Genomic DNA, 27,334 nt, shown 5'->3' with positions numbered 1-27,334 from the left:
ATTAAATTAATTATATTTTATTCTCTCTAAATAAATAAGTTGAATTAAATAATATTAAATTATATTTTATACCTCATATAATTTAACTTGAACCAAATATACTCTAAAAAGTTTTACTCAAATATCACCTATTGAACTCTTAAAATCTTATAGGTTTTATAATCTTAAATTTTCTGTTAAAATTTTTTATTTTCCATGGAGTGGGGAAAAAAAATTAAATTTTCGTAAAATCATGTTTTCTTAATTATTTACTGAGAGTTTATTTTATTTGAGTCCCCATAGTTAAATTTTTTTTAATGCCACGAGACCTTTAAAATCACTAAATTCATCTCCCAAACTTGCTTTTACCGAGTTGAAATATCTCACAAGGGGTATTTGATTAAAAAATTACTGGAAATACGTCGAGGAGGCAAAATGATAAACCAGAGGGGCACAATTATAATTTGTGTGGTAATCTAATCTCCTTATTTATTTATTTTTGTCCTTTCTCCTTTCTCCTTTCTCCTTTCTCGATAACAAAAGGTTCCACAGGTGAGGTGAAGAGAAGCCTACATTCGCGTTGGGACTGCGAGTGGAACAAGGGCAAGATTGCTGCGGCCATTTACTGATCCGACTATCGGAAACCGGCGGCGCTGAGCCGTGGGTTGTCCGTCTCCCCTCGAATCGAGCTGTAGGATGGTGACGGCTAATCGGGAAATGGCGGTCTACTGCTTTGACACCCTTGTCGCTCACTACAACAGCGAGCAGGTGCCGTCCCCGGTGTTCGAGGAAGGCCACCAGTACGATTCCTTCCCTTTTCTCTTGGATTTCTTCCCTTGCTGCTGCACCATCAATCATGGGATTCAGGGCAACTTTTTTATTATTATTTTTATGATCCTGTGATTTTGTGCTCGTCGAACTTGAGACGTAGGGCACAACAGATTTGCTAGGTTTTCAAAGGACATCTGAGACTCATGTTGCGAGTTTATGCCAATTCTAGAAACATTTGTCGTGGCCATAGATCTTCTCATTTGTTGCAGTGTGTTCATTGTTTTTCTTTACTGTGCAACCGATTGTAACCCCAATGCGTTTATTTTCATTGGTTGCACTTGATTTCAAGATTTCCCTATGCATATTCGCTATGCTCATAGGAGAAAGAAGAAAGAAAAATGTCCTGTGGGTTCTCTATGAGCCTCAGTTTGTGTTTCAGTGGCATCATGGCTTCGGCTCTGTATGTCCTGACAAGTACTATCACTTCAGTCTTTGGTGGAAATTGATGATTTAAACTTTTTTTGTGCAGATGTTTTGCATGGTATCCGTGGCTATGGGTTCCAAAATTCTATATGTTCAGGATTTTCATGCCCCCAAGAGGCTTAGATTCGCTTGTTAGAATCATTTATATTTTTGGGTTTTCCTATGATTACCTAACCCTTTTAGGTTGGATTGTTGCGTGAGATATTTCTCTTTCTGGGTTTAGGATTTCAAGTTGTTCAGCCTAAATTTTTCTTGTTATGCAATAAATAATCTGAAAACACGGCCAAAATTATGGTTTCGTTCTATAACACTTACGAGGTGCAAGCATAGGCTGTAGTGAGTAAATTTAAAAATTAATCAAAAATAAAAATTAAAAAAATGAGCAAAGAGAACCAGCTCATTTCATATGGAAAATTACAAACATTTAAAATTATTAACAATTTTCAAATGGATTGAGTTTTTATAGGGACTTTCTGGAGCTAGTTAGTTTGGCATATGAGATAGTTTTCTGCCTAAGCAAGAAGGTATGAGAATAAAGTTGCAAATAAGTCATTTTTACTTATTCGTTAATAGAGATTCTTATATATTAAAGTTATTTCTAGGTAGTGCACTACCATACTATTCTGAATGTTGCATTTGGATTATTCATATGTTTGAAATCACAATGGTAATTGTTGGATTGATGAAGCCGACTTAGGGGGGAGGGTGAATGGCCGATTGCTCATTTTTGATGTTTGTATTCTACAATTGTGTTACTAAGCAAAACAACATGATAAACATAAGCACAAATATAAATGAGCACGACAATTTATGTGGTTTGTATCCCTAATTTCTTTCATGACCTATAATCCTCCAACGGATCACTCCTAGAATCTTTCTATACTTTCTCTTGCTTAGATATTTTTTAGAGGTGGAGAAATCTCTTGCAACTTTACTTACAATCAAGAGGAACAAAATAAGATAAAAATAATGAATTACAATAATAAGAAAAGGTTACAAGATTGGAGTCTCTCTTTGGCTAGCTTTCACTTATTTTTGCTCAAATTTTATCTCTTTTGAATGATCAAGAAGACTACCAAATTCTCCAATTGATCCTTTCTTTGTAGAGCTCTTGCTTTAACAATTACTTATTGGAATTCATGTGATAAATCGATGGTTAAGTTACCTCAATTGACTATTTGCATTAGTTCCTGCATGTAGTTGATTATTTGACTTATTGCTCCCTTATTCAATAATTGATCACTGTAGCATTTGAATCATATGATGTCCTTAACATGTCGTATCAATGACTTTGGATTTTTGTACAGTTCTGTCAGTTAACTAATCTTACCTATTAATTGACTAATCATACCTCTGTCGATTGGTTAGTTGAATGACCCCAAATAGAAACATTTTATTTGTTAAAAATCGAGCTTGAGTCGATTTCACCATTAATTGATTGAAACTTTGATTCTAGCCAACTTTAAAGTTGAGTCCTTGTCTAAGTTAAGTCTATCTAAATCCTAAACTCCAAGTCACTTGGAGACTCTCATCTTACATTAGTTTCCCTACCAAGACGTCCATACCTCCAAGCTCATCTTGCTAAGAGGCTTTGCTTCTGGGACTTCATGTGCTTAGAGACCATGTCTCTGGGACTTCTTTAGCTATCTAACATCGGTCAAATTCGACCTACGAGGACTTTCCTAAACTTCTAGGACTTCATCATTTTTTCCTAGTGTTAGTCAACCTTGATTCATTGGAATTTTTATTTGCCCAACCTCAAGTCTATCTTGACTTGTGAGGACTTTCACTTACCTAGTCTCAGGATTATCTTAATATGCTAGGAGTTCCACTTGCCTAGTTTTAGGTTCACCTTGATCTGCTAGGTCTTCTACATCTAGGTGAATCGAATGTGATCAAAAGGACATGTCGAAATCTAGTTTGGTTTAATCAACTTTAATCAACTGATAGGTAAATTGAGTTGATTAAAGTTAAAACAGTCGACTAGATGCACTAATGATTGACAATGATGGTTGCAGATAGAGTTTTGGAAATAGTGGATCAATTGATTGATGAAGACGAAACAGTCGATTGGTGATGATTGATTTTTCTCTATAAATATTGAGTGAAGGCAACTCAGCTAGAACATCTAACATTCCAAATACATTCTACTACATTCAAGAAACAACGACAAGTGCTTCATCTACAACAAGATGTGGCCTATAGTTCTTCATTGTAGTTCTTTTAGTTCTCACAATTTTTCCTTTATTGTTTAAGTTGTTTTTCTCGTTTTGGTTTTTAAAGCTTAACATTTCTACCTTCAAACTTCATATTTTCATCATATTGGTATTTATATTTTGTTGAAGTTGTTTTGTAAACATTTTCTCAACCTTTTCAAGGAGAAAACATAGTGGATTTTTGAGAGACGATTCACCTTATGAGACTATAGGCCATGGAGCAGGAACTAGGATTTCAAACCATGTCAATATTTGTGGTTATCTTTCTTTTCTTTTTGGCACTATGTTTTTCTTGCTCAGATAACTAAATATTTCCATTGTGAAAGCTTTTTAAAAATCATATTAACTATTTCTGCAACATTGCTTTTATAAAAATATTTAAGTTTCACCGCATTGTTCTAAAGCTTTAAAATATTTAATTTCTGCTTTATCTTTGCATTTCCACTACATTTTATTTAGATAACACTAAAATTTTGAAATAGTTTTTGATTACGTTATTCACCTCCTTTTGCATCTTTCTCGATCTTACACCTTGGTCAGATAACTAAATATTTCCTTTTTGATTACGTTATGTTTTTCTTGCTCAGATAACTAAATATTTCCATTGTGAAAGCTTTTTAAAAATCATATTAACTATTTCTGCAACATTGCTTTTAAGAACCTAAAAATATTTAAGTTTCGCCGCATTGTTCTAAAGCTTTAAAATATTTAATTTCTGCTTCATCTTTGCATTTCCACTACATTTTATTTAGATAACACTAATAAAATTTTGAAATAGTTTTTGATTACGTTATTCACCTCCTTTTGGCATCTTTCTCGATCTTACACCTTGGTTATCTTCCATTCAGACATTTACTATGGTAGTACCCCTTGTTGCAGGCGAAACACATGAAATGGTCCTTCCCTTTTTATATCTCCCTTATCTTATTGAGGGTGTGGCTTTTTTGGATTTCTCCTTGATTTTACTCTTAGTTGCCACTTGGATTTTTCCCTTTATGAAGCTAGGACACCTATTCTATAGTGTTATCTTTCCCTATACTTAAAGCATATAATATATGATTTTTATTAATTGTATTTGATATAGCCTTTAGTGTTGGGTTCTCATTTCTTGGATGGGTAGTGCATTTTTCTTCCACACAATCTAATAGGTGGACGACTCATTAACTTTGACTTTGGAGGTTGAAATTGAGACTTCTTGTGACGTTGATGTTAATGGCCTCTCCTCTCTCTCAAATGATGATGAAGATGCTTGTTCGACTTCCATTTCAGAGGTTGAGCTTCTCTTATCTAAACACCTCTCATCTTCTGACTCTTCTTGTTCTTGAGCCTGAGTTCCTTTCCACATACTCTTCTACTTCTTGTGCTGATGAGAATTCATTAGCACCTATCTTACACAAGATATTGTTAGGTAAAACATTAATCAACTGATTGATTATCTTATTGTTTGCCTTGAATTTTTGGACTTGCTCCTCGGCTCATTTTTCTCTCTTGAGGTCTCTTCCCTTATTGTCCATCTGAGCTTTGAATCATTTCCTCAAGGCAAACAAATTCTCGATGTTCATTTGCATGAATATCACCATTCTTATCTTTCAATAGGAGAAGCTTCCTATTACAAACGGTGGTGGAAACTTAGTGTCGTAGTCAGATCACTATCTTTAAATTCCATTTTGATTCTTGTGGATTCTTTACTTCTATTGCCTTATCCACTCTTGGCAATTAGTCCTTGAAGAGTAACTCCTCTAGCAACTTGCTTGATTAGTTGTTAAGGCTTTCATAGCTTCCCAACTTTGATATCATTTGTTAGATCGATTAAGCTAACTAGAGGATGGTGGGGTGAATTGATGATCGACGTTTGATTCTATAATTGTGTTAGGATGCAACGAAATAGCATAAACATAAGCACAAAGCATGAATACAAATCAAACATGGCTATTTACGTGGTTCAAAATCTTCTATTCCTATTTCATGGTTTATAATCCTTTGGTGGATTACTCTCGGAATCTTTTTATACTTTCTCCTTTTCGGATATCTTTCGGAGGTCGAAAAATTCATTTAAGAGCAAGATAAAAATAATGAATTACAAGAATAAGAAAAGGTTATAAGGTTGGAGATTCTTTTTGGCTAACTTTCATTTGTTGTTGCCTGCTTTCTATTTCTTTAAATGGTCAAGAATGCTATCAAATTCTCTAATTAATCCGCTCTTTATAGAACTCTTGTTGCCAACAACTATTATCGAAATTCACCATTAGTCCACTGAACTTACATGCAATTGATTGCTGGCTTCCAACTGCTATTTGAGTCAACTAATTCTCTACATAGTTGACTAATATACTGTAGCATTTGAGTTATTTCATTGGCCTTAGCCGAATTTGTTAGATCAACAACTCTCTTCTACTATTTTTGTTGTTGCATTAGTTGACTCATCTTATCTATGAGTTGCCTGAGTCGACTAACCCCCTAACAAAAAGATTTTGTTTGTTGGTAACTCGTTGATGAAACCATAAGTCAATGGAAATCATATTTCAGTTGGTTGAAACCTTGACTTCAACCAACTCTAATGCTGAGTTCTCGCCTAAATAAGTCTATCGAAATCCCAGACTCTAAGTTACTCTTAGACTTTCTCCTTACTAACATTTCCTTGCTAAAAAGTCCATATCTCTAGGACTTCCTCATTTTGCCAGAAGGCGTCGCCTTCGGGACTTCCTTGTAGGATCGTGCCTATGCGAAAGTGGTGAATAGCATATAACAAGATTTTGAATTGATAGTATAAAGATTCTCAACCGGTAACCAAAGTATGCAACTAAAGTAACCAAACAAAATAGTGGAAAATAAAGTTTATCAAGTTTTCTAAATTAACTAAGCAGAATAAGCACGCACAACAAAAATAATGAAACACTTAAGATCTAATATGACAAGACTAATAATGTGCAATACTTATGAGTAAAATATAGCAAGATTAAGATTAAAATAAAAATAGTTTTTTAATTAAAAATCTCCATTTTAGAATGCTTTTGGAGGCGGAGAAACCTTTTTAACAAGAATCAAGAAATTGAAGCACAATAAAAAGAAATGTATGATAACTTAAAGAAAGAGAATTTACAAGCCCTAGTTGTTGTTGATTTTTGTGAAGCACAAGTACAAACATGTCAGCACAAGGAAGCAAAAGCATAATGAATAGAATGTCGGAATGATTGATTAATTAGATTGATTCTAAAACACTACTTCGAGCCTATTTTTATAGAGCCCCGTTAAAGTTGATCTGGTACTCTTTTGGTCGAATGAAGTCCCTTCGGTTGCCTGGAGTATGCTGACGTGGTTACAAACTTTATCTTTGTCGAAAACATTTAAGTGGACTTCGGTCGCTGACTCCCTTCGAGCGCTTAGGGCATGGTCAAACGCCTATCTTGACCGTCTCCTTCGAATTGCCGGATCACGCTTTTGTCGATAGCCTAGAAGCTGCTCCGGAAGCCAAGGTCACCTCGCTTCTCACTTTGGTCGCCTGGAAGATTTTAACTATGTTAGTTGAATCTTATCTCCAGTCGGTCGCCCGGATCCCATCCGGTTGTCTTGAACCGTCAAGTAGCACCCTGCAACATAAAATTAATGAGAAAAAGTAGTAATACTCTAAGTAGGTTTCGAACAACACCCGTTGCTCGAAACCTTACTTACCTTTGCTTAGTACCTCCAGGACTTTGTTACATGTTCAATTCCCAATTGACCCATCCAGCCTTTTACTGCTAAGTCTTCAACTTCCAGTTGACTTTCTTGGATTTCTTTCATCTAGTTCCCAACAAGGTCTGCCCCAACAAGGTCTTCAAATGTCTAGACCTCTTTTCGCCGCTGTCTAGTTTCCAACTAGATCTTCTGTTTGTCTAGTCCCATTAGGTATTTCTGTTGCATGATTTCCAACTAGGATTTTGCCTTATGTCAAATTACCTGCGCTTACAAACTTGACAAACTTGTCAGATCATAAACAAACCTAACTTTAAACTTAGCCATATATCAAAACATAGGTTTCTATGTGGTGCTTCTAGCACTAACAATCTCCCCTTTTTAATATGTGAAAACTTAGTTTAAAGTTAGTTAAAATAGTATTTTAAAGAAAGAATTGATGCACGTATGCATGATAAAAATGTAGAAGAATATATGCATTCATGCATTAAAGTATCAAGTGGTATTTTAAATAGATTCTCACCCTCTTAATACAAACTCCTCCTAAATTTAAGCAACCTTATCAAGAAGAATTTATATAACCAGAAAAGAATAATTTTTATAAATTTGTCTCTCTCTTTTTTCATACATCAAAAATAGGAAAGGAGTTTAAAAATAAATTGAAATTTAAGCTATTTGCTAAAAATAAAGTCATTGTAAGACAAGTAAGATTTATTAATGTCTAAATGTATGACAAGTACTTGAGAAAAATTTCTTGTAAAATTTTAAGCTTAATAAATTAAGCATAGCTTAACCTTAGTAAGTAAACAAGTCAAGATAAGCAAGGAAACATCTATAGTGAATATGTAAATATTAAAGTAAGCTTAAAAAATAACTTTAACTTGAAACAAGTAAAACAAGCAACTGAAGTAAGGCAAGTAAGATTTGAAATAATTAAGACTTGAAGCAAGATTAAATAGCTAAAGCAAACTTAAATTAAAAATTGCTACTAGTCAAACTATGAGTTCATACAAGTCAAAATAAACTAAGACAAGTCAAACTAATAAAACAAAGAATCTAGTCGGAAGGAGGATGCTAGCTCATGTGCCAGGAGCGAAGAAGATCCATCATCTCTTGCTGTTGCATCTCTATACGTTAGAATCCATTAGTGACTATCTTCTCGAGGCGAATCATTCGGTCCTCCAGTGTAAGATGAGGTGGAGGTGGTGGCAGTTGAGGTAGGTCATAATCAAACTCAGGTAGCTCCTCATCCTCCTGAGGTTGAGGTGGCTGCGTTCCTTGCTTCTAAACTAGACCTCTATTACTTAATTCTAATTTCGCTAAAGAAAATTGTCTAAGTTCTATCTTATCAAAATCTGATAGAGGTTTAATGTTACCTCTAGTAACATCAATCTCTAAAGATGCAAAGATGGAGGTTAAAATGTGATAGTAGGACATTTGCACTCTACAATTAGTGGTAGTACATGAATGAAAAATAATAGAGTGAAAAAGATGCAAACTAATGTTAATGTCTAGTCTAAGTCTAAGTGAATAAAGTAGAAATGAGTGAAATGACCTAATAACAGTTATTTCTCTAGTGTTAATAGGTAGAATACATATAACTAAAATCATATCTAAGACAATCTTTAGCCTTAAGCTGGATAGAGTTGAAGTTGGTGATGGTAGGAACCCGTTCACCACTGAAAAAGTGAGTGTATTAGATCGAGGGTTATGTGGGAGAAAGGGTGGGAAAGGTAGTGTAGGAAGGGGAAAGCAGTAGAACATGGAGGTCAATGGACTCAACTCAAGATGGTCCCTAGGTAGGTCAGGTGTGAAAATAATGTTATGACCTCTAGCTTTAGAAGTATAAGTGAAGTTGTCTATCTTAGCCAAGTTGTTATAAAACTCAGCACATAAGTTGACATTTACTGCTTGAGTATAGTAAACCAGTCTACTATTGTGATCTATGATCTCTATGATATCTCTATAGTGATCAGTAAAAAAAATTTCCTATTGAGGTACCTAGTATGCATGAGTGTAAATGTATGCTCAGTATATCTAATTCTAGGTTCCTTAGAGGAAAATCTAGGGTCTAAGCTAGGAAATTGGGAGGAGCTGGCCTCAGTAGCTCAATGTTTAGGTCTAACAATATTAACTTAAATAAATGAATATTAAAAAAAAACTTGAAAAGATTAAGTTAGGACTTCGTTACCTAGGCATGGTATCGAAAAAATGGCTAGACTTCGAACTTTTGGTCGGAAATAAACTTAAAAGGGGCTAGGACTTGATTTAGGGAAGAAAGGATTTAATTGAAGGAGTGTATGTCAGTTGCTACCTTGGGTTGCCTTTATAAACCATTTTCGGCGACCGAAGTAGGCTCTGGTTGATTGGAGATGTCTAATCTGAGGCGCCCGTGACTAATACTTCGGGCGATCGGAGACAAGAATTTGGGCAACCGAATACGTGATTTTTATCGCCGTATTAATGGTAATGAATTTTGACCGCTTCAGATGCGGGCAATCGGATGGTTTCGAACGACCAAAATCCAAATTTTTGTTTGGGGGTTTAGGGTCTAGATGCCTGAACTATTTCGGGTGATGTTCCGGGCGATTGGAAAGTCAAAATTTTGTTCTAACAAAAGATTAAGTCTATTTAAAACCCTTAAACGGATAAAGAACTAACTTAAGGTTCATCAGTGATAGGGTTTGTTACTTCATCAGTGGACTTATCTGAGTCATTGATTTGATTTTAATTTGATGCTGATTTGAACTTTGATTCTAATTTGATTCTGGACCTTCTTCTGTTGCTACCAATGCCAACAGGTTGACTTGATTTGAGTCAGACTTCGATTTTGATGAAGACTCATCCCAAGTTGTTTTTAAGTGTCTTCTTCTTCTTGAACTTGTCTGGTTCTTTATATTTTAAGAGTGGACAGTTCGACTTGAAATGTCCTTTCTTGTTGCATTGAAAGCATCGGGAGTTGGTTTGGTCCTTTTGGATCTCCTTCTTCACGAATGTCTTAGAAAATCTCTTTTGTCGGATTATCCTTTTGACTATATTAGCAACTTCCGAAGATAGATCATGTTGGTCGGTTGAAAATTTGGACTCCGATTCGGTCTCTCTTTAAGTTTGGGTTTTGACTTGAATTTGGACCTTGCTTTGACTCCATCAGCTTTACCTACAATCAAAGCTATATCTTTCTCCTTCTAATCAACTCATGTAATTCAAAATCACAAAAGAACTCATCTAATTTAATTAAGGAAACGTCCTTAGATACTTTATAAGCATCAATCATAGATGCTCATAAAGTTGTCATAGGAAAAAAACCTTAAGAGTAATCTAATCAAGTCTTGATTATTAACTTGTTCTCCGATTGCATGAATTCTGTTAAGAATTTCCTTGAACTTACTGTGGAGTTCACCTTCCTTCATCTGAATAATTTGAAGTTGACTCAGTAGTGGTCCTTTTAGTGGTTTTTGAATCTGCTGAACCTTCGTGAAGTTCAATGAGCTTTTCCCAAAGCTCTTAGCACTACTAAATGGCTCAACCTTATTCAGTTGTTCCTGAGTTAGACCACATTGCAATGTTGTTGCCCTAGCATTGGCTTGAGATTTCTTTTTGATATCACTTGTCTAGTGACCAAAATTAGCTAGCTCGCCATTGGAGTCTCTCGGTAGGTTGAAACCTACTTTGATAATTATCCAATTGTTGATGTCATTCATAAGGTAATATTCCATCATTCCCTTCCAATAGGCAAAATTGTTATTATCGAAAAAAGAAGGATGGGTTATGCTGAAACCGTCCTGTAAAGCCATAAATTTCTTCATAAATTTTGGATAAGTAGCACAAACAATAACAAACAAGTGTTTAAGTTGATTTGGTCTAGGTCAGGGTAGGGGTTTGGTTTAGGTTAGGCTAGGTTGAAATTAGGATTAGGATTTGGCTCGGGTTAGGCTCAAATTAGAACTATTGTAAATTTATAATTATGGTTTGACCCGACTCAAAGACGTAAATTTGATCTTAAGTTAGATTCAGGTTTTGCTTTGGGTAAGTCAAGTAAGTGTTTTTTAAACTAGTTTACAGGTCATGGTGAGGCATAGAGACATTACTTTGATTGCCACTTCTTAAGACAAAGTTAATAGACGAACCAATAAACTTAAACATATTTAATAGAACCCCTTTGTCTAACTGGTTTAGAATGGGATGAGTTAACTTTAGCTAGTTCCATTTAGTTAGTTACACCATGTAGGATACGTCTTATTCAACCTAGACATGCACTTAATTAAGTTTTTGTAGCGTACTATTAGCTCAAATTGCTTTGATATTAATCTGCAGGATCGTTATTACACTAGCGGGGAGGGCGGGGGGTGAATAGCATATAACAATTTTTTGAGTTGATATTATAAAGATTCTAAATCGGTAACCAAAGTATGCAGTGGAAATAACCAAACAAAATAGCGGAAAATAAAGTTTATCAAGTTTTCTAAATTAACTAAGTAGAATAAGCATGCACAACAGAAATAATGTAACACTTAAGATCTAATATGACAAGACTAATAACATGTAATACTTAAGAGTAAAATATAGCAAGAGTAAGATTAAAATAAAAAAAGATTTTTATTAAAAACTCTCCTTTTTAAAAAAATTTCGGAGACGGAGAAATCTTTTCTTAACAAGAATCAAGAAATTGAAGCACAATAAAAGGAAATGTAACAACTTAAAGAAAGAATTTACAAGCCCTAGTTGCCATTGATCTTTATAAAGCACAAACACAAACACGCCAGCATAAGGAAGCAACAACATAACGAACGAACAGAATGTTAGATTGATTGATTAGATTGATCCTAAAATACTGTTTTAGCCACCTTTTATAGAGCTCCATCGAAGTTGACCTGACACTCTTCTGGTCGATTGGAAGTTCCTCCGGTTGCTTAGAGTGTACTGACGTGGCTATAAACTTTATATTCGTCGAAAATGTTTTAGTGGACTCCGATCGCCTGGACTTATTTTGGGTGCCTGAAGCATGGTCAAATGCCTATCTTGTCTGTCTCCTCCAGATTGCTGGATCACACTTTCGTCAGTCACCTTAAAGCTACTCTGGTCGCTTGAAAGCTGCTTTGGTCACCCAGATGCTGAGGCCGCTTGGAAGTTCTTGACTCCATCAGTTGAATCTTATTTCCATCTGATGAACTGTCAAGTAGCTCCCTGTAACATAAAGTTAATAAGAAAAAGTAGTAATACTCTAAGTAGGTTTCGGACAACATCCGTTGCTCGAAACCTCACTTATCTTTGCCTAGTACCTCCACGACTTTGTTAGATGTTCAGTTCCCAACTGATTCATCTAGACTTTTACTATTAAGTCTTCAGCTCCCAGTTGACTTCCTTAGATTTCTTTCATCTGATTCCCAACTAGGTCTGCCTTGCTTGGTTCTCAATCAGGTCTGTCTTTGCTTAGTCCCACTACGTCTTTCCGCTATTTGGTTCCCAACTAGGTCTTCCGTTTGCCTAGTCCCACTAAGTCTTTTTATTGCCTGATGTCCAATTAGGACTTTGCCTCATGTCAAGTTACCTGTGCTTGCAAACTTGACAAAGCATCACAAACAAACCTAACTTTAAACTTAGTCATGCATCAAAACATAGGTTTCGATGTGGTGCTTCCAGCATTAAGATTCCTGTGCATAGAGATCATGTCTCCAAGATTTCCTCGTTTGCCTTATATCGATCGACCTTGACCTGCTAGAGCTTGGATTATCTAGAGGCCTAGGCGACACCGTTAGGGCTTATTCATTTTCCTAGTGTGAGCTAATGTTGACTCACCAAGACATTCACTTGCCTCGCTTTATGTCCATTTTGATGTGTCAGGACTTTCACTTGTCTAGTCTTATGTTTACCTTGACCTTCCATGACTGTCATTTATCTAACCTATGGTCCACCTTGACCTAGACTTCCATGCACTTAGAAGCAACTCCTGTAAGATTTCTACTTGTTTGGCATCTAGTCAATCTTGGCCTAGTTGTCCTTCATTTGCCAAACATCCAATTAACTTTGACTTCTTCAACTTTCATCACTTGCAAAGCATTCAGTTAATTTGTTAACTTTGACTTGGTCTTCCACTGCCAACATCTCTTGAAATTTCTATTGCTAACATCTATTGGGCTTTCTTCTCACCAATTTTTTAATGAACTTTCCACTTATCAACACCTAACCTACACCTGACTTCCACTTGCTAATTTCGTGTTAGATTTTTTAGTTGCCAAATATCTGATCGATCTTGATCTACCTAAACTTCATTCAATGTCATATCCAATCAAGATTTACCTAATTCACACATTGACCTAACTTAAATCACCTCAATGATGTTCCCCACAATGTGATCGCACCAACATATTGTTCGTAACATATTGTAGAAATATCAAAACATAAACCGTGGACTAACAACACCAAATTGGATATATTGCACCAACAATAATCTTCTAAACAATTTTGATCTCCTAGATGTTGTACAGGGATCACATTCTTTTTCATAGACCTTCAGACTAACTAGCTAAAATAATATATTATTTTCTCCTACGATCACTGTTGTGTTTCAGGAAAAATATTTGCCCTTTTATTCTGAAATCTTTGAATTTGATTCTGCTTTGGCCAACATTGTTTATCTGGAAGTGTGATTTAGTTTCCAGTTTGTTGATTAATTGAAAATAAATTGTGGACTTTAAGCTCTTGATAATTGTAATATTCCTTAATCATTTGTTGGGATATGCTGACCTTGTCTAATTTCTGCGGTAGTTGTAAACAAATTAACTGATCATATATTTTACAATCACGATACTCCTATGGCTAATTTGATATAGACATTCTTCGTTTATTGCTTTTTGTTAATATGCTCTCACTGAAGCACATTTTGACAAACTAGATGAATTAATAAAATTAGTGCCTTAGACCTTAAATAACTAAATGATGTATGATCCTAATTGCAGAACTACTGACATCAACTTTATTTGGGTCAATATGTATGTGCATAGAGTAGAGGACACTGCAATTTGATTAGTATATCCAATGAACCTATTGTTTTTGTTTCAGCCCATTGTTTGTGACTAGGAAGAAAGCAGTGAATGGAGCAGAACCACGTCTCCGTGGTTGTATTGGGACTTTGGAAGCCCACTGCATAGTTGATGGTTTCCGTGACTATGCGTTAACTAGGTATTCTCCAATATGCTATATCTCTTGCCCAATTAATCACTTCAAAATATGACAATTTTATAAGCACGTGCACTGGGATTTTGCTATCTACTACATTCCGTACCATTAAACAATGATTTATCTATGCAACTATCTAAGGTGCTATGTCTGCTTTTGATCTCAGAATCTTTACCTGAATAGTTTAGTTTCTCATAATACCCTAATACTTTTTTCGTTGTTATCCAATTACCGATTCCACTTTGCTGTATGAAACTGATGATATTACTCACCAGGCTAAGAGATTTTGATTAAATATCTGGCCTGGAACACTACCAGTGGTATGGTGTGAATTTTCTGGTCATAACTCATAAGGTTGAAGGCTTATGAATCCAGAATTTAGAAAATCTAATTTTACTGTTATATAAAGTTTGCTATTGCATATCGGTGAAATAGGTGTTATCTGTATCGTATAGAAAAACCAGCTGATGCAACTAGTAAAATGAACCTTTCCTGTTTTTTAAATATGTTTTTTCTCCAAAAAAAATCTTCATCTTGAACTAGTTCCACCTTGAAACCTATTGCTTTTCTGTGGTCAAATTAATAAAATTCAGATAAAATAGTGCATCCACAAGGATATATCATTTTTCTTCTATAGATAATGTGTTATTACCGTAATTGTATTTTTGTTGGAAACTGTAAATGATGGATAATTGTCTTCTTGCAGTGCTCTGAGGGACCATCGGTTTCCTCCTATACAGCCTAAGGAGTTACCATATTTGGAATGCACCGTATCTATACTAACTAACTATGAATCTGCTCTCCACTACCTTGATTGGGAGGTATGCTTCTTCTACATTAGTTTTCATTGCAGTATTTATTCATGCTGTAGCTTTCATTTCATTCAAGACTGAATATGTGACTACTAAGGCCATGAACTAGCAGTAATGCAATAATTGTCCCATCCCCATCCTCCAGATTGGTAAGCATGGATTGATAATTGAATTTGTTGATCCTGATTGCAATATGGAGTGCAGTGCAACATACTTGCCTGAGGTTCCTGCTCAGGAAGGTATAGTTTTTCATCTTATATGGTTTTCTCAGCTACTTTTTTTGAAATGCTTTTTAAATCAGTACAAGCATTCCTGTATCTGAAGTTGGAGTTAAATGTTGCATAAACTTCTCATGTCTCCTTTGTGGCATTGTGTAACCACAGAATTGAGAAGTGATCCCTATATTGAATAGGCAAGTAGAGGTGCTAGAAATGACATTTTACCTTAAAATTCTCTTCGAAGCTTAGGATGTTTTTATTCCATCTGCCTTTTAAAACCTTAGGCCCAACCCAGAGCATCCAAAATCACCTTCATTTATTTGTTATAAATCACTGCTTTACCTGATGACAATAGCATGATAGACCTTGTGCTTTCTTTTCCACTGTATCGTTGGAATCAGGTTGGACAAAGAGAGAAACCATTGATTCACTTATGAGGAAGGCAGGCTATGATGGTACAATAAATGAATCCCTTCGCATGAGACTTCATGTTACTCGCTACCAGAGCACCCTTTACACGATGCATTACAGTGACTATGCCACCTACGTGGAGATGACAAGAGGCACAACCCCTTCAATTAATGGGAAGCCTTAACTATTGATTCACATGAGCAGCTTTATTGTTTGGACTATATATACATGTAAAACTTATTAAAACTTAATAAGGAATTTGTTTTGAATTCCTTGTTTGGAATGTATATTTATAACGCATCCTAAGAAAACAAAGCAAAAAAAGAATTGTGAGTGTAATCATGAAAGCTCATTTTCCGACAATATTTGAGAACTTTAAACGTGGACAAGGATAATGGTTTGGTCTCGATCAAATAATCTAATCCATGCTCTAATGTTCTCTATCCCATGACAAACTGTGCCCTTGGGCAATCGACTATCATGCATTCTTGGTGTTTCTTTTATGGGTATGATCCTTAACTTGTGGGACTTGACGTTTGGATTCTAAAAGTCTCATTCAGTATCCTCTTCTCCATTAAGGATTATGGTTGTCTGGGTGGCATTCGAATTTCCTAGATTGGGTGTTATGTGCTCGAGTTGTGTATTCATTCTGCCTATTTTCATAAATAGATCATGCAACAATATATAAATGGTCGCAGTTCAAGTTAAGAAAGTATTACGTCGATAGTACATTCTATTTCATGTCTTTTTATCGTCGAGTTTTGAAGAACACAGCATGCATTATGAAGCTGATTAGGTAATCGCCTCATGTTTCAGAGTCATTCTCTGTGGTTAGTAAATAAATTAAGGCAAAAGGCTCACAAATTGCTAAAGCTCCGCACACCATGTTTATCTACAATATAGATTAATCGGACACTTGCATAAAAATTAAATGCAAATATTGACCAAATGTGATTCTTATTTCAGAATGTTTTTTTTACATAGCTAGGATTCTAGTATACATCCCAACAATACATTCTCAAATGCATACCCATGTGTTAACTTGATATTTCATATCCATGACTTGTGAGATCAAGTCATCATGTTGACCTACATGCTAGTCTCGTCGCATTAACATTGTCCTTGAATGTTAATACTTGACTAGGAATAATTTAGAGTAGTGTTCTCTATATCATATCACTATCGATTCAACCAATCGATTGATATAGATATGAACGATCTACTCAAAGACATTATTATACTTAGTTATATGACACGAATATCAAGTAAGTATAATAACCACAATAAAATGCCTTTATAAAAATGTAGAAATATGATACAACGAGTCCATACAACAATCATCAAATGATTGGGTCTAGGGCTCTCACTAACACTTTCCTACTAAAATGTAGAATCTTAACATGGAACTGCACAAAAAACTTGCTTACTTATAAATGGAACTTTGTGTATGTACATAATACACTTAATTAGACAGAATCGACGTCCAATGTACAAGAAAGAAAATATAAAATATAAAACAATGGCAAATGGAAAAAGGAAACTCTAGCATTTGTACCTGCTGAGTTGTACTCAAGGTTGCATTGAGCTTTTCATCCTTCTCTTGAAGGTACATCTGCAACCGACCTATCTCTTCCTCCATGCTCCTTGCCTTCGTCTCTGCTACCTGTCAAAGACTTCACCACTTCATTCTCTTTCACATACCAACTACACTACCTTGGCATCCACCAATCCCACTCTACAAAACCAGAATCAAAACCTACCTTTCTCGTGTGTGCCTCTTTTGCAAAAGACTGCTCCTGCAACACCAAGCGGCGTCACGCATCTTTCAGCTCCGTCGCCAATGTAACTACGTTCTTCTTAAATATCAACTTTTTCTTTGTTAGATCCTTGAGAAGTGGATCCACCTCTATTGATGATGAAGAGGAGGTCAAAGACTCGACTGTCTCCGCCACGGACATCAGCAAATCACCAGGCTAACATGCAAACAAATGGGTACAGATACTATGGCAGATGTCTTCGAGCTAGAATTTCACTTCCCCTGCAAGATGATTCAGGCAACAAGTGGATACAGTTTCCCCAAATCTGATGGAAATTCAAAGAGACAACTATTGGTCTTGGTGCCATTGCAGAATTCGAAGCGAAAATGGCACTGTTTGCATTTAAATCCCAAGTGACACCAAAAGCCAAAACCGTAATATTCGCTGTGAAATTAAAATAAAGAGGAATTTTCCAACAAAAAAACACATTTTTCGTGGACATCTCAAAAACCGCAAGGTAACCACGAAAGATACAACTATTTCGAAAGCTTGAAGAAAGAAAGTACATGACCCAAGCTATCCCACGTTTCAAACACAGAAATCACGAGAAGAGAGTTCCCTTACTGCAGTGGCATCCACCCAGACCGCAAAACGCTGAAACGACACTTCGATGCCAAAGATTTCTCTCCGAAGGTGACGAGATATCTAGCAAAGACGCAAGCTTCTGTCAGCGATTTACTCTTTTCGGGTCAGAACACACAGCCTCAAATCGATTCAACTACTTGTTTATAATTGTAAATCGCCACAAAACTCGATCGATCTCTAGACAAAGGGAGTTGCCAGGGAGATGCAGTTGCTCAGATGCTAAAATGCTTCAAAAAATATTAAAAAATAAAAAAAAAATACAACATCAACTACTACTCCGCGTTCCTTCGCCTCTCCTCCGCGTCTTTGTCAACGGACGAAAGAGGAAACGTACGCATCATTTCCCACCTCAGAAGCACCTCCTCCGGCCGAGGAACCGAAACAGAAGAAAACCTAGAAAAGTGCACTCACCCAAAAATGGTGACAGGAAGCTCAAAATCTCTCCTTTCCGCCTTTCGCATATTTCTCCTCCTCCTCGGAGAACAGAGGCGGCGTTAAGGCAAGCAACAGCGCTACACCGCGGACCACTTGGCTCCGCTCGGCTCGGGCTTATAAAAATGGAAGCTATGTTAATTGTTTGTGTCCTATCAAAGATGATCCCTCAGCTTTCACATGGAACGTCAACTATGTATCGAAGAAGGTAAAGGCAGAGCACGGAAATAATGGAGCTGGAATATCACCACGATTGTCAGATATAGAAACCACTGCCTCATCAACCAAGGGCGGAAGAAAGAGGCCGGGAGAAGACGGGCTTCGTCGCCGATGGAGCAGGAGTGGGAAGCGCAACGTCGGATTTAGGGGTTTTGGGAAGCACGCATTGGAAGTCGGGTGTAGGGGTTTTGGAAGCGCGCAGTGGAAGTCGGGTTTAGGGGTTTTGGAAGCACGTAGTGGAAGATCAGCGGGATGTAAAAATATTTGGGGAGAGAGAGGGAAAGAAAAAAGAGAAAATATACACGGTTTTAAATCGTTGTTATAGCTTCCAAAATCATTGTTGTCGTTACAAAAAAGCGCACATAGACAACGATTTTCAAACCGTTGTCGTAGTCTTCAAAAATCATTGTTGTAGTCCAAAAATAGCGGACATAGACAACGGTTTTAAAAACGTTGTTGTAGCCTCCAAAACTCGTTGTCGTAGGCTCCAATCAACCTCTCAAAGACATCGATTTTTGTTAAAACCGTTGTAAAAAAGTAAAAGACATCAATTTTGGCATAAAACCGATGTCTTTTGAGTGTTGTTAATTACCGATTTTCTTGTAGTGCAAGTAAAAAATTGTGCCTCTTCGTGTTTGGGTTTTCACACTTATTATTTCCGTTGCAAGTTTTATCTACACTTAATCGAATTCATGAACGTAAATGATGATTCTATGAAAACTAAGAAAATGCTACAGATAGCGTTATTCATCCCCTCTAGCGCTCTCTTTGATCCTATAGTTCATTCATGTAGGGACCACCATCATAAAACCAATAACATATTAACAACCCATCAATGTTAATGAATTAGGTTATTAAATCTACACATACAATCCACATTCAATATCTTAAATTCCTCTTAATACACCATGTATTGTGTGTGGTGTTAATTCACATATTAGCCTAGATGGAGACTTAATCATTCAATTTCCTACTTGAGATATATGTGATACTGTATTCACTACACGACACCATAGTTGAGTGTAACAATGTTAAAACTTTATGGGTTAAATACCTCCTTAAATAATCTAGTCCATTAATTTCATCAGTACAGACAAAAGAAGTCAAAGTTATCTAAATTGTAATATAATTCAAAAGTAATTATAGTACCAATTTCATTAATGATATAGATCCAATATGAATGTATTGTATGCGAATGACACAAATATGATCTATATATATCTATTCTCAACAAGTCCTCCTAATACTTTATGACCCAAAACATGATCCAAATCATGTTTACTGATACTTTATGTTAAATTACAGTAATAGACCATGATTCAACCTTATGACTCAAAATAGGTCTTACATTATATTTACAAGCACTCTATGCAAAACTACAATAGTAAATCATGATGTCTTTATGTCAGAAGTTAAAACTTTATACACATGTATATGTAAGTCCCCAAGGATGTCCGCGTCTCCACAATAGTATGATATTGTCCACTTTGAACCTAAACCCTCATGACTTTGTTCTTGGGCTCTCCCCAAAAGGCCTCATACCAATGGAGATATCTTCCATCCTTTTAAACATATGATCTTTTCCATGTGCTTTAGATGTGAGACTATATTTACACCTTTGCAACCCAACAATCCCCTTCTCAAACAAAGGACCATAGGCCCCCCCTCAAACAGAAAGCCTCTGTTTGATGTCCGAATCCTTGACCCACCAAGACTTCCTGCCCCTCGGTCCATCCGACCTACTAGGACTTCCTGCCTAGCCGCAACTAGGACTTCTTGCCCCTCGGTCCACCCGACCTACTAGGACTTTCTGTCTAGCCGCAACTAGGATTTCCTACCCCTCGGTCCACCCGACCTACTAGGACTTCCTGCCTAGCCGCAACTAGGACTTCCTACCCCTCGGTCCACCCGACTTACTAGGACTTCCTGCCTAGTCGCAACTAGGACTTCTTGCCTGGTGTCTGGTCCTCTTGATTCAGACACGGGAGCACCTACTTCTTTTGTTTAAAGTTCAACCCACATGGTTAGATCTGGATCATGGCTCTTCCGGTGGTTAGTCCGGTGAAGAGCGGTCTCGCTCTGATACCACTTGTAGGTCCCCAAGGATGTCCGCATCTCCACAATGGTATGATGTTGTCCACTTTAGGCTTAAACCCTCATGACTTTGTTCTTGGGCTCTCCCCAAAAGACCTCATACCAATGGAGATATCTTCCATCCTTTTAAACTTATGATCTTTTCCATGTGCTTTAGATGTGAGACTATGTTTGCACCCTTGCAACCCAACAATATAAACTTTAGTACATACAATAGTTCAAAAAATACATGTGTTCATTAATATAGAGTGTTACACCATATTAAGACTCCCATTAAATGAGTACTTCATCAAAACCCTATATTCAACACATGATGATGAAACACCTTGGGAAGCAAGCCCTTGATGAATGGATCTGCTAAAATAAAATCTATCATTATATGATATATTATCACCTGACCACTTTGAACTCTTTTTTTAATTACTAAAAATTTTATGTCAATGTATTTAGACTTTAACAAACTACCGTTATTTTTAGAATATAATTCTACAGGTTTATTATCACAGTTGATTTTCAATGATTTGCCAATATCTCCAATGATCTGTAATTCTATGATAAGATTCCACATTCATATCTCGTGGTTGGATGCTTCATAGTAGACTATAAATTTTGCCTCCATCCTATAAGTGACTATTAATATCTATTTGACATTTTTCCATGATATATCTTCTCCTACAGCATGAAGACATAACCTGATATAGATTTTCTGTTATCTAAGCATCTAGCAAAATCAGAATCTGAATATCTAATGATCTCCAAATGATTTGATCTTTGATAAATGAGAATGCAATCCTTAGTTCTTTGTAAATCCCATATAACTCTTTATAGCTTTCTAATGCTCTAGTCTAGGGTTACTTAAATATCTATCTAATACCCCCACTATGTATGCAAGATTCGGAGGCATATATATTTGAGCATACATCAAACTCCCTATTGTTGATGCATAAGGGAATTGTTGCATTTCCTTTATTTGAAATTCATGGCATGGATATTACTACAAGTTGAATCTATCATCCTTTGATACATGTGTGTCATAGGGAGTATAATTTTGCATGTCATACCAAATGAACAGTTTTTCAATATAGACTTTTTATGAAAGTCAAAGTGTGCATCTTGAACGATCATGACAAATTTGTATGCCTAAGACAGACGAAGCAGAGTATATAGCAATGGAGAAATGTGTAGCTCAATTACTCTAGATAATGCATATACTAAAAGATTTTAACTTAAATTACCATAACACCAAAGTATTAATTGATAATATAAGTTTAATCAATTTACTAAAAAATCTAATATATCATTCTAGAACCAAATACATAGAAATTAAACACCACTTTGTCATAGACTATGTTGCTAAGGGAGGCATTGTACTTAATTATGGTGAACTCAAGTTAAACCTAGCAGACATATTCACTAAATCTCTCCCTGAATTTGAGTTTAGCACACTCAAAAGACAAATATGAATGTGCCTAGTAGAATAGAATTCATTTTCAAACTATTATTTCTGCTATAACTAATTTTTCAAAACTTATGATTTCAAACTTATTTTTCAAAATCTATATTTACAAACTTATATTTAAAACTCATGATTTTTAAAATTAATTAATTAAAATCTAGATATAGCCTAGGCCTTCGCAGTAGAAAGCATGAATCTAAAGACTTAGGCAACTATCATCTCATAAGCACCTTAGGATTAACTTGCTTGTGTACTGAGCTATTTAGAATGATGTGAGATGCTTAGGGTTAAGCCTGAATTTCAAATGTTTATGTAAGTGCATTACCATAAATCTAGACTAAATATATAAATGAACATAAATTAAATTAAGTATTCCTTCATAGTAATTGACTAGTTGAAAAATTACACGTAACCTAACTAACTTAGTAAAAATTATTATCTTTTGATAGTCAGCTAGTAACACAAGTTAAACATATAAATAAAGATAATTTGATAGATATTATATTTTTATATACTTTAAAATTAGTTATCATGCTTGGACTCCAGGCTCTTTAAATTTTTTTATCAAAATAATTCATTATAGTGTTGTTGTCCTTATAAGTGCATCATAAAATTCTATTTTGTCTAAAGTATTTTTCAAAATTTTTAAAAACCTTAAAACATTTTGTAAACTTTCTCCCCAAACACTTTCAAACCCCCTATTAAATGTCAATGGGGGAGAGTAACCTCAAAGTTAAGGATAAGTGGTTTTAAATAACTTTAAAGTTTTTCTAAAGGGTTTTTCAAAGCAAACATTTTACAAAATTTTTTTTAAAAGTATTCTTTAAAGAAAAATACTTATCTAAGTAGATATTTTCTAAAGTACAAAAATAAGTTTATTTTCAAAACTAAGTTTTTCTTCAGTGGTCTTCAAAATTTAAAAGTTAAAAAGAAAAAAAGACTATGTCAAATTCAGGGGGAGAGAAAAAGTTTCAAAATACTACTTTAAATTCAGGGGGAGACTGAATTAAGGGGGAGTTTGTTTATATTTTTTCTATCTTTGGAATGGCGTTTTAAATGGTTTTGAGTTTTATGTAATTTTTTATTTAACTTTGAACTAAATTATTATAATTTAAAAGGGGGAGATTGTTAGTGCATGGAGCACTAGATAATCAAATCTGTGTTTTAATCTTGGCAAAGGGGTTAAGTTAAGATTTTGTTGTGTGCTAACGAGATGATCTAAGTGTGCAAGTAATATAGGAAAGTCCTAGTTGGAGACTAGGCAAGGAAAGCCCTAGTTAGAGATTAGGTAAGAAGTCCTAGTCAGGTGGACTGGATAAGAAGTCCTAGTTAGATAGACCGGATAAGAAGTCTTAGTCAAGTGGACCAAGCAAAAAGTCTTGGTAGATCAAGGGCATGCACTAGGCAGGAAGTCTAAGCAGGTCAGTGGACCGGACGTCTAGCAGATCGATGGGTCAATGAGGATCAGACATTGGAAGGAAGTTCTAAGGGTCAAAGAATTGAATACTAAGCAAAAGTCCAACTAGGTCTGGAGGATCGGATGGTTGACAAAAAGGTAACTCTCCTGAGAGGAGTAGGTGAGGGTGTGTTCCCTTAAGGAAATAGTAGGCATTGATTTGATGTAGAATTTTATTAAAAACCTAGAAGTCAAGACAAGATAGCTATAAAACTATCCTAACTAAATTTTCTATATATGTATATTGAGCTAACTCTGTGATGCAGGAAATTAAGAAACTAGAACTTCAAGTTTCGTGCACTCCTATTTGATCCGGGTGCCCGAAACGTCCAGGCGCTCGGATGTCGATTCTTTAGGCCAGCGAGACGGATGAGGTGGTGAGTCTCGATTGGCTGGGAACACCTCAGCTTCTAGGCGCCTGGAAGAGTTCTAGGTGTTTGAAGAAGGAAAGCTGATTTGGTAATTACCACATCAACATTCTAGGCGCCTGAAAGGGATCCAAGCACTTGGAAATTCTAAGTCAACTACGATAACGGATCGACTAATTGACGTGGGGGTGCCTAGAAGGAGATTTAGACACTTGGATTGGTCCATATAAGCAGCCATGACCAGAGCCTTCACAACAGTTTGAACAATCATTCTACGACATTGGTTCACAGATCTACGCTCTCGAGATGCTGCTACGATGCCAAGATGCTGCACCGACAACTACACACAACTTCTACATCATTGTCGGTGATAAGTAGTGCATTCTTTTTAGTCCTTTGTACTTCATTTCATAAGAACGGTAAACTTGTTACCATCCCTTTCATTGTAAAAGGTGAGACTCTTTATCGTTGTGAGAAATAGTCTATTAGTAAATGCATCAGAAGTAGTAAAGGTCTATAGGCCTTTGAGTAGCATCCAGAGGTTGTGAACCAAGTAAAAATAAACGCATCTCTAAGTTTTATTTTTATCTTCCGTTGCATACTCAAAACCTTTTAAAATAAATTTTTGAATACGTGTGAAAAAGCGATAAGCGTTATTCACCCTCACCCCTCTGGCACTTTTTCCCATCTTACAATGTTTACTTGTTCAAAGTTTAAATGAACTTATTTTTGACTTGCTATTAAGTTTTGACTAAATATTTTTTTGCAAGTAAGTTAATAGTTTTAAAACCTCTTTTCTTTCCTATTTTTAGGAGAGAAACAAGAGATGTTAAGTTAATTTTCATAAAAGTTAAAATTTTCCAAAGTTGAAATATCATATATTTAGAAAGAGTTTTAATTAAGGGTGAGAATTTTGAAAACTCATTTCATGTATTTATGTATGATCATATTATTTCTGATGTTTAATCATACATTAAATGCATATATCATATATCAATATTGTTATTTTTAACTAACTTTAAACTAGTTTCTAAAAATGGCAGAGATTGTTGGTACTAGGAGCACCATATCGAACCTATATTTTATTGTATGGCTAAGTTTAATGTTAGTCTATGTATATATTCATGGATTTTGTCAAGTGTGTAGGTGTAGGTTACTTGACAAGAGACTAAGTCCTGGTTGAGAACCAAGCAAAGACTAAGTCCTAATGGGACTAGGTAATGGAAGTCCTGATTGGGAACCAAGCAATAACAACGTCCTAATGGGACCATACCAGGAAGTCCTGATTGAGAATCAATCGGTGGAAGCCCTAACGGGGCTAGTTGATGGAAGACCTAATTGGAAAGTAGACAAGAAAGCCCTAGTTGGAATTAGATGAATCAATTTGAATAGAGAAATTGCTATGTAGAGGAACCAACTTGGGGTTGAGGTTTTGGTAGCAAGTCTAAGAAAGTCAACTAGGAGCTGAGTCTTGACAACTAAGTCTAGATTGATCAGATATGAGCTGAACATCTATCTAAAGTATGCGAACTTAATTTAAATATCTCTATATCTTCATTACGTGTTAACTTTGTAGGGAAGCATTTTTCAATGGTCCTAGGCCACTAGAAGGGAATCCGGGAAATTGATGACTGGTGATAAACCTCAATTGACGAAGTCAGGAGGTTCCAGGTGACTAGAGTGTGGAGCAAGGTGATCTTAGTGTCTGGGAGATCAGAGAAGGCTTCTAGGCGACCAAAGTTGATTGTACGATCAAACTCAATGCTAGAGGGGGTGAATAGTATTATGAAATTTACAAGCTTTAAAAAACAAATAATTCTAAATAATTGGACAGAGTAATACAACAAAACAAAGAAATTAAAGCAGGTATATAGCTATCTCCATGAAGCATGCAAGATAAATTGTAAGCACGCATGACATAAACTAATTGATTCTTATTATGATTATCTCATTTATAGAAAGATTCTAGAGATGGAAAACCTTAAAAAGAATATAAAAATAAGGCACACAAGAATACAATAATATAATGATAGGGTTATGCTCGAGTTGTCATATTTGAAAGATGAAGTGTGATGTTGTAGCATATGGCCGAAGTAACATCCGAAGAGCAATGAATATGAGCACGAGCACGTTGAGAATGAGATTGTTGAAAAGGTCTCCCTCGTGACTCCTTTTATAAGTCTTCTTTGGATGTTAAAGAGGCACCTCCCGGTCGACTGGCCACCCCCGGTCACTTGAGAGTCTTCTGATATGGTCTGTAATTCTTATCCATTAATAAATGAATTCTGCAATTCCTATCAATCAGACTCTCCCTGGTTGCCTATAACTAGGTCAACTTTTTTGCTTTGACCTGACTTTCCCATATGCAGGATTTCATTTATATCGGTTCCCTCGAAGCATCTATAATCACCTAAATGTTATGGTCACCCACCCCTCACTCTAGTCGTCTATGAGACCTCGACTTCAACTGTAGAAGGTTATCTCCAGCCAGTCGCCCGGACTCTCTCCCGGTTGCCTAGAACCATTAAAATTTACTTCTCTGCACTTGATATGCATAATTACTATGATATCAATTTTAACTTTACTCGCATGTACCTTGGCTAGATGTTCAACTCTCAACTAACTCATCTTGTGTGATTTGTCAAGCAACAACTTCCGATTACCTCCATTTGGACTTGTCAACCAAGCCACAACTCTCAGCTGCCTCCACTTAGACTTGATTGCTAAGCCACAATTTCGAACTGCTTCCACTTGGACTTGTTTCCCAAGCTACAAGTCCTAACTGCATCCACTTGGACTTGCTCTGCCAAGTCACAACTCCGAGCTACCTTCACTTGGACTTGCTCTGTCAAGCCACAACTCTCAGCTACCTTCACTTACACTAGTCTATCAAACCACATCTCCTAGCTGCTTCTACTTGGAGTTGTCTTCCTAATTCCCAACTAGGACTTTTTTGCATGGTTCCCAACTAAGACTTCCAACTGTCTGATTCCCAATCAAGACTTCGCACTTGCCTAGCTTCCCTAGGACTTGGTCACTTGCCTGATTCCCAACCAAGATTTCCCATCTATCAAGTAATCTACTTATTTGATATAAAATCATCAGTTTATAATAATTGAACTTTATACTTAGTCATACATTAAAATATTGGGTTCATTGTGGTGCTCCC

The 27,334-nt window shown here is 35.9% G+C and overlaps 1 protein-coding gene across 1 annotated transcript; it reads left to right on the top strand.

Annotated features, from left to right (window-relative positions):
- Positions 1 to 515: 515 nt before the first annotated feature.
- Positions 516 to 16,077, top strand: LOC141812615 (uncharacterized protein At2g38710-like). The gene is made up of 5 exons (XM_074700628.1): positions 516 to 779; positions 14,181 to 14,300; positions 15,004 to 15,118; positions 15,255 to 15,348; positions 15,729 to 16,077. The coding sequence occupies exons 1-5, from the start codon at positions 676 to 678 to the stop codon at positions 15,920 to 15,922; spliced, it is 627 nt and encodes a 208-aa protein (XP_074556729.1). The 5' UTR covers positions 516 to 675; the 3' UTR covers positions 15,923 to 16,077.
- Positions 16,078 to 27,334: the final 11,257 nt, after the last annotated feature.

Source organism: Curcuma longa, chromosome 19 (assembly GCF_044706935.1).
Source record: "Curcuma longa cultivar G26 ecotype Majalengka, Jawa Barat chromosome 19, ITB_CL_G26_1.1, whole genome shotgun sequence".
Taxonomy (NCBI): Eukaryota; Viridiplantae; Streptophyta; class Magnoliopsida; order Zingiberales; family Zingiberaceae; genus Curcuma; species Curcuma longa.
This window is presented reverse-complemented; position numbering and strand designations above follow the sequence as displayed.

Excerpts from the sequence above, each read along its gene's own strand:
- LOC141812615 (XM_074700628.1), top strand. The coding sequence starts at position 676 with ATGGTGACGGCTAATCGGGAAATGGCGGTCTACTGCTTTGACACCCTT. Across the intron at positions 14,301-15,003 it reads CGTGACTATGCGTTAACTAG|TGCTCTGAGGGACCATCGGT; the intron begins GTATTCTCCAAT and ends GTCTTCTTGCAG. Across the intron at positions 15,349-15,728 it reads TGAGGTTCCTGCTCAGGAAG|GTTGGACAAAGAGAGAAACC; the intron begins GTATAGTTTTTC and ends CGTTGGAATCAG.